This window comes from Aristolochia californica, unplaced genomic scaffold (assembly GCF_029961685.1).
Source record: "Aristolochia californica isolate CCGP_79_NKW_82.1479 unplaced genomic scaffold, dmAriCali1.0.hap1 SCAF_5, whole genome shotgun sequence".
Classification (NCBI taxonomy): domain Eukaryota; kingdom Viridiplantae; phylum Streptophyta; class Magnoliopsida; order Piperales; family Aristolochiaceae; genus Aristolochia; species Aristolochia californica.
The window spans coordinates 39,425,812-39,440,685 of NW_027182214.1; the positions used below are offsets into that span (position 1 = coordinate 39,425,812).

Here is a 14,874-nt window from a genome sequence, read left to right on the forward strand (position 1 = left end):
ACTCCATCACCATTATTAAGCATGGATGAGTCTCTAGGTAATCAATCTGAAAGAAGTAAGCGGTCATCTTCAAGTCGTCGTAGAAAGAGAACCAAAATGCCCGATGATGACACTAGAAGACTCTTTGATACAATAGATCGAATTGCTAAGACATTTGAGAATTTCATGATGAAAGACGCTATTGAAAGAGATTGAGTCAAAGCCCTTAGGGAAATCCCGGACTTGCCTACAGAATTGAAGTTTCGCGCTCCTTCATGGTTGGATACGCCAAGTAAGAAGGTCATGTTTACGGAGATGACAGTAGAAGAGCGGGTCGAGTGGCTTAAATTTTGTTTTGAAAACTAATTGTAATGCGTTATAAATACACTATTCTTTTGGAATATTGTTATATATTAGGTATGATATTTGAATTATGACTTTGCAAGACTTATTAGTATGGTTTGTATTTAAATTTGATATGTTGTTGTGTTTATATATTGCATGGATGAATATGGTAGATGAGTATGGATGTGGACAATTAAATGAATATGGTTGCATAGGGATGTGATTGAATGTAGGATGTGGGAATGTGGATGAATATGGTTGTTTATAGGTGTGATTGCAAATAGGTTATGATTGAAGATTGATGTTTACTTGTGTTTATAACTTTTAGGAGATTGAATTTGTGGATTGCCATGGATACTATGACAGACGATGAAAAAGTTGCAACTATGGTTGCACTCACAACTTTGTTGATCGCCATGGGAAAATACTATTTGTACCATTGCAACAGACGTGTACCTCGTTCTTGTGGGATGAATGGTCCATTGTATTTGCAAAAGGCACTAGACAAATCACCAATTAAATTTCAGAAAGTTTACATGATGAACCAACTGGTATTTCACAAATTGGCAGATATACTTACTAGTAATGGGTTTTTATCAGCCAGAAAGACCATCTCAGTTGAAGAACAACTTACATATTTCCTCCTAACTGTTGGTTAAGGACAAGCGTATAGTGTCACAACAGAGATGTTTGATAGATCAAACTGGACTATAAGTAAGTATTTCAACAAGGTGTTGGATGCAATCCTGAAACTTCACTCTGATTACGTCAAACGGTCTTTGGAACGCACACACTAGAAGATTTTAACCAATTCAATGTTTTATCCCTACTTCAAGGTAACATCACTTCCTATAACTAAATAATTTTAGATTAATATACAAAGTTAGTCAATATTAATTGAAAATGTATAATTAGGATTGTAGTGGAGCTATTAATGGAACTCATATCAAAGCCAACATTCCACTTGAAGATCAACCAAGGTTTTGGAATAGAAAAGGCTATCTCTCACAAAATGTGATGACAGCATGTTCATTTGATATGCAATTCACTTATGTACTTGTTGGATGGGAGGGGTCTGCAGCTGATTCCCATGTACTGAAGGACGCATTGACTCGTTGAGATAAAATCTTTGTACCTGAAGGTAAGTAATATATTTTTATGCAGTCATTTTTTATCTATTTTATCTTCAATTATTTTATGTGCTATATAATTTCTATTATAGGAAAATATTATCTAGTCGATGCTGGTTATGCAAATCTTCTGGGATTTTTGGCTCCATATCGTGGAACCCGATATCAACTGCAACAATTTGGAGATAATATTCCTAGAAATGAAAAATAATTATTCAACCGAAGACATTCATCTTTACGGAATATTATTGAGCGAACTTTTGGTGCTGTAAAAGCTCGATTTCAAATGTTAAAAGGCACTCCTCCATTTTCTTTTAAGATCCATGTGAAAATTGTACATGCTTGTTGCATATTGCACAATTATATACGTGCAGAAGATTATGATGATGATTCGGGTGGCCAGCTCGTTGGAGGAGGTGATGCGGTCCAATTAGGTGCAATGGATGATATAGACAATGACGATTGCGATGATCTTGAGGATGTGGGTAGCCCAGTAACAAGCATTCGGAGGCAGAGTGCATTAGAATCCACAAGAGCCGCATAATTTTGAGATGCCATATCGACTTCCATGTGGAACGATAAATGATGGTTGTATCTTATTACTTTTGAACATGCGTCATTTATATGTACTAAACTTGTAACTTTTTTATTTTAATATTAAAGGCACGCACTCGTTATTTGAATAATTTTTTTTAGGTTATTAATAAAGTTGTATATATATTTATTTATTATTTTTTCAATTTTATTACTATATTAAACTTCATATTTAAGTCTCTGGTAAATAAAATACAATTAAAGTATGCATTTTATTAATTAATTAGTTTTAATTTTGTCAAAATATATTATTAATTAATACCATGCAAAAAATTTATCTTATGTTATTAAAATAATACTTTTTATTCATTAATCATATTTATTTTTTATTTACTCTATTGTATTAGTGATTTAACAGTGGTAATTAAAATATTTTTAACTCAAACACTTGGTTTAATTAACTTATTTTTTTAATTAATAAAATCAATGGTTTTAAATTTCAAAGATGAAGATGAACTTGTCCACACTAACACCCTATTTCGGAGATTTCGAAGATGAAGTTGTCTACACTAACACCCATTTCAAAGATGAAGATCATGTAGATGCATAAGATGAAGATCAAGATCAAATTTCCAAATTGTTGAATAAACACACCCCCCCCCCCCCTTAAAGACAAACAACCAAGTTGTGTGAGTGAAATCATCAATAAACGTAATAAAATATTTTTCTTGAGAAATGTTAGAGACATGAAGGGCCCCCAAACATCAGTATGTATCAACAAAAATGGAGTATCACTTTTGACTTATGGATGAGGAGAGTATGTACTCCTTTGATGTTTACTCAATTGACAGATCTCACAATGAAACTCTAACCTGACCTTAAGAGATGGAAACATATAATGAAGAGACTGTGCAGAAGGATGTGGAAAACAGAGTAAACTCAACCCAGGAACGTCTAAACAGCAATCAAGAAGAAAGTCAACACGATCTTTATTGAAATACAAACTGATTTCGTCCCACCACACGCTCTTAGAAGAGCTTCAATGACTTCTGGACTTACAGAAGAAAAAACTAAAATAAAACAAACAAGGAAGATGTATGATTCTAGATTCCGATTTTTGCTGAAGAACACCTCTATTTATAGGTGTTTTTGCAGCACTCAAACGAGAAAGACAATTGGGAGACAACTACAAAAATGAAGGTAGGAAGCTTCCTTTCTCTTCCGGCGCCGATAGAGGCCTCTGTCCGCTACGACGGTCAGTACTGTGTGCGCCTCTATTTTTCGCTGCGTCCATTAAGTCCCGTTCACACTTGGGTGATTCAATTTTTTCGTTCATACTTGGGTCTCCCAATCGTGACAAGGGCATACCGTGGGGCTCATGATCTCCCAGCGCATCTTGATCAGAGTACCAACTCGTGAGATATTTGTGGGTCCTACTTGATCTTCAAGTCTTCTAAATCAATTCAGCTTGTGCTTCTTGATTCTTTAACTTGTGTTTGCTTTGAGTGAGGACTCTTCTTGGTGTCCCACGTCCTCTAGGACTTTTCTTGATGTCCTACGTCCTCATGGTGGGTCCCACCAGCTCGAGCACCATGGTGGATCCCACATTATAACACAACAAAACCACCTGGATTGTGTTTGGTAGTAAAAACCCATTTACAGCCCACAAGTTTCTTGTCAGGAAGAAGAAGAACAAGGGCCCAACTCTAATTTTCATATAAGGCATGCATTTCTTCTTCCATGGCAACCTTCTATCTAAGATGTCTTAGAGCCTCCTAATAGGACTATGGAATAGAGAAGGAAGAAATAGATGCAAGAAAATGACAATATTAAGAAAACAATCAATGGTAAGAAACAATGTTTGAAATAGGGTGAGAAATGGAGGACCTAGTTCAAGTCTGAGGCTGCTTCCGTAAAGCTATGGGTCGAGTATCAAATTGTAGGCCAAATACAACATGGGAAGATGGACTTACCTCAGAGGGATCCATAAACTTCATAGGTGTGGTGTTGTCTTCATGGGGCTGAAGTATAATCGGATCAAGTGGTACAACGGGCTTTGGAGTTGACTGAACTGATGAAAGACTCATGATGCATCTTTTGAGGAATAAATGATGTGTCCAAAAAAGAGGTGGCATCCCTAGAGACAAATAACTTTCAAAGAGAGGGATTATAACAAACATAGTCTTTTTTTGGTTTGAGAGTAACCCAAAAAAATACACTTAATTGATTTTGGCTCAATTTTACTCCTTTGAAGAGATGTGATATGAACAAAACATGTGCAACCAAAAAACTTTTAAAGGAAGGGAGAAAGATTCTTCATTCTAAAATAATAATGAGTATGGGGATTTATGGCTAAGAACTGAAGAAGGTAGCCTATTAATAAGGTAGTAGGTTGTAAGAATGGCATGAAACCAGTACAAATAGGGCACCTTCATAGAGTAGAGTATACCATGGGCTACCTCAAGGGCATGTCAGTTTTTTCTTTCAGCTACACGATTTTTTTTAGAGGTGTAGGCACATGATGTTTGATAAATAGTGCCATTATCGTGACAAAAAGGATTGAAATTCACTAGATAGGTACTCTTTGGCATTATCTAATCGAAACATTTGTATTTGTTATCCAAATTGAGTGGACACCATAGAATGAAATGATTTAAATATGAAAAAAAATTAGATCGTTCTTTAAACAAAAATAGCCATGCGACTTGAGTAAAGTCATCAACAAAGGTGATGAAATATTTAACTTAAGATATGTTCGAGACACTGAAGGGTCCCTATACATCTAAATGAATTAAGGAAAAAGGAGCAACACCTTTGAGTTCGGTTGGAGGTGAGTATGATGTCCTCTGATGTTTTCTCAATTGACAAACTTCATAGTTGAAAGTTGGTAAAGTTTTTTAGATGGAAATTAATGTTGAAACGATGTTGTGGATCGATGACTTAGTCGGTTGTGTCATAACCATGCCTCTATCTGAGAAGTGGCAGTTGTAGTGACTATAAGTAGGTTCAAGTGATAAAGGCTTCCATGTTCATGTCTACCACCAATCACCTGCTTCGTTGTGAGATCCTGGAAGACATAAGAAGAAGGTGAGAAGGTGATTGAGAAATTAAAATGTTTGGTAAACTGGCTAGTAGATAACAAATTAAAAGAAAATTGAGGGACAAGTCAGACATCGGTAAGCGGAAGAGATGACGTAACAAGGGAGGATCCCTTCCCAAGAACTTTGGTTTGGGATACTTCAGCAATGGTAACAAACTTACTTGGTAGACATGGATATAGGAAATATAACAAACTCTTATTACCTGTAAGATGCTCAGAGGCCCCTGAATCGATGATCTAGGATGAAGAGGAGGAAATGGCATAAAGCATACATGAAGTAGTGGTGGCAACAACAATATTTGAAGGTGTTCGAGTAGATGGAAGAGATACCATCAGACTTTTCATCCTCTCAAAGAGTCATAATCATCATCGGTGAGAGTATGTTTTCCTCGTTATGACTCTAATTGAGCAACATTCTTCTCATTTTGAACAGAGGCTTGGTTGGCAGAGATCCAGTTTGGTTTGTCATGAAGCTTCTAACAGGTTTCCACCAGATGGTTCAATCCACCAAAGTGAATGCATACCCGATTGTTTGACCTTGAAGAACTAGAGACATTCCTATTGCCTCTTGCTCGACGTCCTCTATAATTTCAATCGCGCCCTCGAGTGGTAGAAGATATACCCTTATTTTCTGAGTACATAGCTGATGATACTTTAGTATGAGAGTGTTAAGCTCCCTTGCAATGGATCAAGTCACCCGACGATCTCCTCTTGGTTCCAGATTGGAAGACGTCCTTGAGGAAGGCTTGGGATTTTTGGACCGCCCTATTGCTGAGGACAACCAAGCTTTCGAAGGAAGCTTGCACCATGGACCTCGTTGGGAGAGAGATCCGATCTCTGAACAAAAACTATTGATCAATGCATAATTTCATTCCAATGCCCCTCCTCCATATAAGATAGGATTAGGGTAGACGTACACAACCAAGGCCAAGGTAAAGGCCAACGAAATTAAAAAAAAATACATCTAAACCTGCAAGTGCATAAACCTGAAAATTACGTAATTTAACCCCTACATCTACTAATTACTCTTGATGCTATGGAGCCCATAACATCACCCCCTCCTGAAGAAAGAACTTTTCCTCAAGCTCAAATTTGGGGTAGAGTGCACGGAATGCGTCTAACAGTTCCTAGGAGGCTTCAACAGTGTTCATCTCAGCCCAATGGACTATAATTTCCCATGCGCCATGGACTTGGTGAGCTTGCAAAACATGAGCTGGAGTGGGTAGAACACAACCATCCTCTAACGGCGGCAAGGGGGTGTGCAACATATGCGAGTCGCCCTGGAAAGGCTTCAACAGTGAGACATGGAAGAGATCATGAATCTTGGCATTCGGGGGAAGTTTCAGCCAATAAGTCACGCTGCCAATACGATCCAAAATCTGGAGTGGCCCATATAATATTGGTGAAAGTTTGTGACATTTGGAGGCTGTACAGGTCGTTTATGGTAATGTTGAAGGTGAAACTAGACATAGTTCCCAGGAGCATAAGAGAGGTCACGATGACCCTTGTCATATGTGCGCTTCATAGTAGCCTGAGCTTGCTGCAAATATGATTTGACCTGGTCGAGCATACAATCTCGTTCCCCCAAAGCCTGGTCTAGAGACACGTGAGAAGAGCCAGCCACATAGGATAAGAGACGAGGTGGTTCCCTACCATAAACGACGTTGAAGGATGTAGTCTTGAGGGCTGTGTGGTAGGAAGTATTGTAACAAAACTCTGCCTAGGCGAGCCAATAGACCCAACTTTTGGGATTATGCCCCAAAAAGCAACGTAAATACATCTCAATGGTCCGATTGACTACCTCTGTTTGTCCATCTGTCTGAGGGTGGTATGTTGAAGAGAAAACCAATTTGGTGCCATGTAAATTGAAAAGCTCCTTCCAAAAGGTACTTGTGAACACGACATCTCTGTCACTGGTGATGGACTCCGGTAAGCCATGAAGGCAGATAATCTGGTCCATGAAAATCTGAGCCACATGGGTTGCCGTATATGGATGCGACAGCGGAAGGTAGTGACCATATTTTGAGAAATGATCCACCACTACCAATATAATAGATTTACCGGAGGACTTGGGGAGGCATCAATGAAATCAATGGATACATCCGCCCATACTTGAGAAGGGAGCTGGAGAGGCTGAAGCAGGCCGGCTAGGCTTAATGATTCAGTTTTGTTCCTTTGGCAAAATTGGCACGCAGACACATAGTCATTCAACATGCGTTTCATTCCTTTCCAATAGAAGTCATGACTAAGCCGAAAAATATGTCTTTTGCTGGCCTTCATGAGTGCTATCGTGATATGTAGATATGATGGTGTTGAGTAGGGCTGAAGTAGGATGTAAATAAATCCGATTCTCGTACAGTATGAGGCCAGTTGTCTGATACCACATTGTTAAGTTCCCTTGTCATGGATCGAGACACCCGACGATCTCCTCTTGATTCTAGATTGGAAGACGTCCTTGAGGAAGACTTGGGATTTTTTGAACACCCTATTGCTGAGGACAACCTAGCTTTCGAAGGAAGCTTGTACCTTGGACCTCGTTGGGAGAAAGAATCTGATCTCTAAACTAAAACTATTGATCAATGCTTAGTTTCATTCCAGTGCCCATCCTCCATATAAGATAGGATTAGGGTAGACGTACACAACCAAGGCCAAGAAAAAGGCCCACGAAATTAAAAGAAATTATATCTAAAACCTACAAGTGCATAAACCTGGAAATTGTATAATTTAACCCCTGCGTCTACTAATTACTCTTGATGCTATGAAATCCATAACAGAGAGGTGGAGGAAGGATCTGGTATTCGAAGTAATGTTGTACTGATGTAATCTAATAATGGAAGTGCAAAGGAGCCAAGAAGTTGGATTTTGGCCACTTCAAGATATGGCTGGATATTGGACAAGTAGATAACAACTGCAAATACCTCCCTTTGCTTTTCTTGAACTCATATATTGGTTGAATAGGGCTAAGCAAGTTTCCACTTTTGAATCAACCCTCTAAATTTAGCCAAGAACTCATGCAAGTTCTTTCCTTGTTTTGTAGTAAATATGTTCTGAAACACATCATATAATTTTTGTGAATTTTTTGTGTTAGAGTACAAGTTGGAGCAAGTGTCCATATCTATTTTTCCGTCTCAAGGTGGACAACAATATTTGCCACATATTCCTCCATGCTATTAATAAGAAAACTAATGATAAATATGTCATTTTGAGCCATTTAATAAAGGAACTATTATCCTCATCTATGGGTGGAGTAAGTTTAGACAAATGTCCTAAGAGATCTTAAGTGAGAAGGAATCTCTTAACTGACTGGGACAACTCAAGTAATTTGATAACCGCTCAAGGCTATTGTGGTAATCTTGAGTAAGTCACTTTTACTAGTCATATTCACATAATCTTCACCCACCACCAATTGATATTCAATGCACTATATCAACCAACCAATAATAATGGAAAGGAAACCAAGTAAGCTAAACCGAGTCAATTAACAATAGACACATAAGCCAAACCAAACCAAAGCCTTAATCATGCAAGTAATCAAGGATATTATGACTCCACATGCTAATCCAAATCAGAGAAGGTTGATTCCAAATCTTCTCCAATTAAGAAAGAATTATAAAGGTAAGTGAAATCTCAAGGAATCTTGGACAACTTAGAAGATCTTTTGAAAGAAGGCAACTCTCCCTCTATGACTCTTGCACCAACTATGAAGATAAGATCTCAATATTTGAATTCCTTCTTTCCTAAATGATTTAGGAAATAAATTCCAAAGAAAATCTAATATAGAAAACCTTTACATAGATAAATCACAACACTTTATTTTTTCAACCTTTTTTTTTCTTGCTCTAGAAGAAGGAACTTTCCTTCTATGCAATGTGCACCAACTTTGTGATTCAAATCACAACTTCATCTTGCCCTTTTCTCCTTGATTACTTTAGGTAAGATAATCCAGAGGATAATATAACCAATGGAAGATAAAGAATTGCGCAAAAAAGAAAAGAGACCAAAACTTCTTTTAGTAACTAGAAAATCAACCTTCACTGAGCTCTTTAGAGAGAAAAACATGCAAACAACACCATAAACCAATCTTGAATGAATTTAATCATGATAATCATCATATACATCAAGAGGAAAAAAAAAAAACTTCATTCAACATATGTTTCTCTAGGAGAGAAAATTGAACTTATGATAATCATACATAAGCTTTAAACCAAGCACCCCCTTGCATGAAAAATAAACCGATCACAAGACATTATCATGCATGAGATGAAACACTTATCTTTTATCCAGAGGAGAAACAAGCAGTAAACCTCATGTCGAGATCAAGTCATTATCAAAATCATCTCACAAAGGGTAGAAACACAAAAGAAACTTATCTTGCTTGTAGAGCCTTGCTTCACCAACAACTATGCATGAAGCTTGATAAAAGTTTACTTAATCACCACCTTAATATCGAGATCCTAAACCCAATGCTCTAATACCATGTTGGATTTCGGATCCCATGATAAGGCCCTTGAGTAGAAAAGGAGAGGAAGAAAGAAGAAAAGAGAGATGGTGTTTAAGAGAGCTTGGGAGAAGAGAGAAGGGCTAGGAACATATTTGAGATAAGGGAAGACACTTAATGATCTACCCCTTTCCTTGAGCCTCTATTTATAGTATATAAAGGAAGGTTACAATGAATATAATGCCCTTAGGGCTACAAGTTTTCAAAAGAAAAAGACATAAGTAGACATACATCATCTTACATAATTACACCTTTGCGCCATCCTTATGAGAAGAGCACTTAATTACCCTTTGTGCCACCTCCTTGACGTGGGTAAAGTTATTACCTTAATGCCACTTAAGTTGTCTTCCAACATTAAGGTTTCAAGTAGATTTACATGTTTTCTAGTATTTATTGTAGGATAAAAGATGTGTAAAACTTAAGTATATATTTAGGACTTATTAATTTAACCATCAAATTTAAAATTAATGACTGTTAAATTTCCTGTAATTTTATATTTTTATCTTATGATCCCATTCATCCATGATTAATATTTAATCTATATTTTTTAAAATTAAAAATATTATTATTATAAACATAAAAAAGAAATAATAATATTCTTCCAAATAGTATAATTTTTTTACGAAAGAAAAACTAGGAAAAATCCAACATCTTTTCCCTCTTTATTCTAATCAACAAAACACAAAATGATTATACTTATTCCATAGCCAACCACCCAATCACTGAGCTAAGATTAATGATATTTTAAGAATTTTTGCTATTGACCTACAAACATGAGATATAATTACCTTGAATTGTAGTGTCCCAGAAGTACACACATACTTGTGTCAATATCACTTTAAAGTAACTAATAAAGATTCTTTGCAATTCTTAGGGAGTAGTGTATGATTTGTTGCAATCGAACCGTGTAGAAGAAAAGGAGCATAAAAATATCATCTACCCATGCCTTAATTCAAAATTTACTTACTATAAACCCTAATAGGGTTAGTTATTACTATAATAAGGTTAGTTATTATTTATTAATGTGTAAATTTATTTACTAGAACAGGGTTAGTTATTTTGGGACCCTAATAAATAGCTAAATTACTATAAACCCTTTTTCTTAGTTCTTAGGCACCTAAAAAAGTTTTAATTTTGATACATTCCTAAAATTTATTCAATTCTACAATGGGGCCACCACATGACCTCTTTTTGCTCCCTGTCAAGGGGAGTGGGAGAAGACACCTCTTGTAAAAAGTATCAACATTTTAAAAAACTTATAAAACAAAAGAATATTGGCAACTTGTTTCTTATTTTATTGAAGAAACAAGAGCAAGGGGTTAGGGGGGAGAAGAACAATTAAAATTCTTTGGCATGTAGAGAGTTATTTGGCCTCCATGGTAACCAAATAATTATATGTTTACATTTTCAAGTGGAGTGTGTAATTCCTAGACTTAGTTACAGATCGAACTTCTGAATTGTTGCTTTAAGATAAAAAAAAAATTGCTTGTTTAATGTGATCAACTGAATATAAATAGAAACAAACATTTTGGAACATCAGAGAAAATAAGGCATGAAGAGCATAATTTTCACCTAAAAGTTAATATGTTATCTAACTAGTTGGTCACAAACTTTGACAAACTTTATTCCTTATGATATAAATGGAGCCAATTTTAATTGGGTCAATTGCTCTCTTCCCCTAAAATTTAAGTGTAAAAATCAATTTCATCCCCTTGACAAGTTACAAACCGACTCCTAATCTTTTTATTAAAAAATTATCACACTCCTTGACTAGATTAATTTTAGCAAAAAAAAAAAAAAAAAATTATTTGACCATATTTTTCTTGTATTTTTGCACATTTTCAGGGTTGAGAAAAATTTTCATTCGATTCCTCTTGATTGGCAAATGTTGAAGTGACTAGGAAATGAATTTTCTTATTACTCTAATAGGGAACAATGAGAAAAATAAACTAAAAAACATTAAAGTAGTTTCTTATCACTCACCTTGTTTTAATTTTTTTCGATCATTACAATTACTTTTCTTCTTCCTTCCTATTGTTGCACAAACACTAGAAAAACCAATAAAAAGGAATGTTCCAATATAAAAATTAGTCAAAGAGAAAATAATTTTCCCCTAATTATATTTTCATCAGGCAACATAAACTTATGAGCAAAAAATCTTAATCCCTTAAAAGGGAATTTTTTAATAATAACCAATTAAAATTTTTTAATTAACTAAATACCTAACTTTTAAATTTATTTTTAAAAAATACGCAATTTTCAACTTGCCAACTCAGCTGAATACAATGTCACCTTTGACTGTACACATATACTTTCACGGTGCTCCAAAGGGAGGTCACACTGCCCCACGTTAGAAATATTTGGCTGAGTTGGAGAATCGACGTTCCAACTCAAATATGACGTTTAACTAGGTTTGAAAGTTGGTTATTTTGACAAAAAAATTAAAAATTTGGTATTTAATTAATTAAAGTTTTTTAATCGGTTATTATGAAAAAAATTGCCTAAATAATCTCTCTTTCTTTTCCGTTTGTGTGAAGATACCTAAGCCTTCAACTACTTAGTTTGCTTGCATAGAAGAAGATAAAGGAAGTTAGGAGAATGATGTCTCGTTCAATTCCTAAACAGCAAGGGTTTTTTTATGGAACTTCCGCTTGCTGTTCCTAACTAACCAAGCTTACTCTGCTTATTAATGGCGTCTTTGTCTTTGTTAATAAAAATGATATTATTGCTGTTCGCTTCATCTTCGCCCTTCTTTTTCTTCCTACTAACTATAACTGAGCTTGATTCTCAGAAATTTCACTGTCGCTGCTAAATCATAAAAAAAGAAAACACTTTATATTTGTAATTACAGACCCGACGGAAAAATTCTTTGCTTCGTCTTCCTCACCTTCGCCATGGAATCCATACCCTACACCTCTACCGTAACAACCTTACAAGAACCCATCTTCGTCGACGATATGGGCGGCGGAGGAATGCGACTCTTCTTCTCCTTCCTCGCGACGTTACACCCAATCCTTTGTTTCTCCAGGTCACCGGGTGGCAAGAAGCAGTCCGTCGACAAACCCCAGATGTTAAAATCTACATCTTCGATCGTCCATGTTTCTACCATACAAGTCTGAGAGTAGCTATCCGAGTTGTCACCGAACCTGAACAAAGAGACTATGGTCTTGCCGGAATGTGCGATGTTAACGCCGTCGACGAGTTTATAGTCCCCCACTGAAGAAGACATGGTGGTTTCCCAGTAGACACTGTCAGTGTAGGAGGCCTTGATTCGTAGGAGATGGGTGTCTTCTAACTGAACGAGAAGGCCAGTTCTCTGGCTGAAGTAACCCCACACTGTATGGCGAATGATCTCAACGTTGGTGCCGCTTCTGTTCTTCAGTACTGAAGGGTCGGCTTCCAGCTTGAGCGAGAAGCATGCCTCATTGTTGATCGCCTTTTCATCTACGCAGACGGCATTGGAGAACAAGTTGGCTGTGGACCTAGGATCAAGACCCTGCACAGATGTGATCATCAAAATGCTTCATTTTCAATTCAATGGAAAAGAAATTCTTACTATTCAAATTTCAAACAGAAAAAGAAAAAGAACGAAATTGCCAAAGATTAACATGAATACAACAGAAAATGAAAATTGTAAATTAAGAACGTCACCTGTAGCGATCGCCGGAGGGGCCTTGGAGGTCCTCTAGAAGAATGAGACTGGTGCCACGGAGTCTGTCTCCATGCCACCTTCCCGTCGCTTCCCGCGCTTATCTTGTTTCCGGACACCACAAGCTCTATGCTCCACAAATCGGGACTTTTCTGCCATAACACAAACCCTCCCACCTCACCTTCTTGTGGTCTCTTAACCTTCGTCATCCTGTTTTTGTGCCTGTTCTGAATTTCCGAGGCCGACATTGTCACTTTCCCAATTGCATACATGCTACTGATCGAGTTCAGAACCTTCTCGCCTCCTGTTGCAGCAACGTACTGCTGAACGATATACTTCGCCATTAACGACTCCTGCTCAACATAATCTAAAGAGTAACTAAAACTAAATTCGTGTTGATTTAGAGAATTTGGTGAACGGGTCAATCAACACATCGAAAACATCGAAACGAAAGAAATCACTCGAAATATTACAAATATCTCTGTAAACAACTTACGATTGGGAGATCTTTGATGTTGGGGTCAAGTGAATGCTCCGAGCAAATGGGGATAGGAGCAAGAGGAGCGGCGAGGACTCCGAGAAAGAGCTGCAAATCCGTGCTTCTTACTCCTATGATAGATGACGGAGCTGAATGTCCCCGATCATGGCTTCTCATCCATGAGTTTTGCCTTGATCTACCATTTTCGATCTGTGAGGCGGACATCGCTTCAGGAATGGGGACTTCCAAAATGGTTTCCAAGCCATCTTCTCGATCGAGGTTCAGGCAAAGCTTCCTCATCGGGGGGAAAGAGAGAGAAAGATGGAGCACACAGTTAAACGCAGAAACTAGTAGCTCTCCTATCGTGACGGTTTTGCTTTCTCTTTAGAGGGCATGACTAGTTTATCTGGTAACAAACACACGGAGGCCATTCTCCTCGTTCACGTCGTGATTCTCTCTCTCCCACTCCCAAACCTTAAAACTTTTACCAGCTCGTCTTCTACCTTAAAGAGAAAAACGACAAGATCATCAGATGATAAGGAATTTTGAGGCAATGAGATCAAATATGAGTGAGATGTGAGATGTCTGCAATTGTAATTGATTGAAGCTTGTCATGGAGTTCTCCTATTAACAGTAGTTAGGGGCTAAGATGATTCTCCACTTCTCCTTTTTGTTAAAACAACTTCTTGAGGTGAACGTAGATGACGATCATGGCCGGATGTAGGTAGCTAACAGAAAGTTTGCGTTGATTTACAAGTTAAGATTTGTTGCTTAACATTCTCTTAATCGAGTGTGTTGGGTGCGCATCCAGCAAAATGATTCTCTGACCCACTTCTTTCTTTTTCTTTTGGTAAAGCGTCTACCTGTGGCAATAATGCAAATGAAATGAAGATACAGAAAAAACCAAACTCAAATGTTTTCCAGTTGCCGTCGCCTCTCATTCTTGCCTCTGCTAGCCTTCCTCCTCGAAAATCTTCTCAGTTGCCTCTCATTACCTCCCTCCCAGTGTCTCCATCATTGTCTCCGATGAACAGCGACCGATGATGTCGTTGCCATTCATCACTCTTTGGTTGCCATTTCTCTTGCTACTACGTTTTTTAATGGCCATGGTTCTTGTGAACCATTGACTCTTTTAACTATGTATACCAACTACAAGTTAAT

The 14,874-nt window shown here is 37.2% G+C and overlaps 1 protein-coding gene across 1 annotated transcript; it reads right to left on the reverse strand.

Moving 5' to 3' along the window:
• Positions 1-12,463: 12,463 nt before the first annotated feature.
• Positions 12,464-14,051, reverse strand: LOC137966712 (uncharacterized). The gene is made up of 3 exons (XM_068813404.1): positions 13,732-14,051; positions 13,238-13,588; positions 12,464-13,082 (listed from the first exon to the last, which is right to left on the reverse strand). The coding sequence occupies exons 1-3, from the start codon at positions 14,011-14,013 to the stop codon at positions 12,495-12,497; spliced, it is 1,221 nt and encodes a 406-aa protein (XP_068669505.1). The 5' UTR covers positions 14,014-14,051; the 3' UTR covers positions 12,464-12,494.
• Between the last annotated feature and the right edge of the window lie 823 nt (positions 14,052-14,874).

Coding starts and splice junctions, on each gene's coding strand:
- LOC137966712 (XM_068813404.1), bottom strand. CDS start 14,013: ATGAGGAAGCTTTGCCTGAACCTCGATCGAGAAGATGGCTTGGAAACC. Junction 13,589..13,731: donor ACATCAAAGATCTCCCAATC/GTAAGTTGTTTA, acceptor TATGTTGAGCAG/GAGTCGTTAATGGCGAAGTA. Junction 13,083..13,237: donor CCCTCCGGCGATCGCTACAG/GTGACGTTCTTA, acceptor ACATCTGTGCAG/GGTCTTGATCCTAGGTCCAC.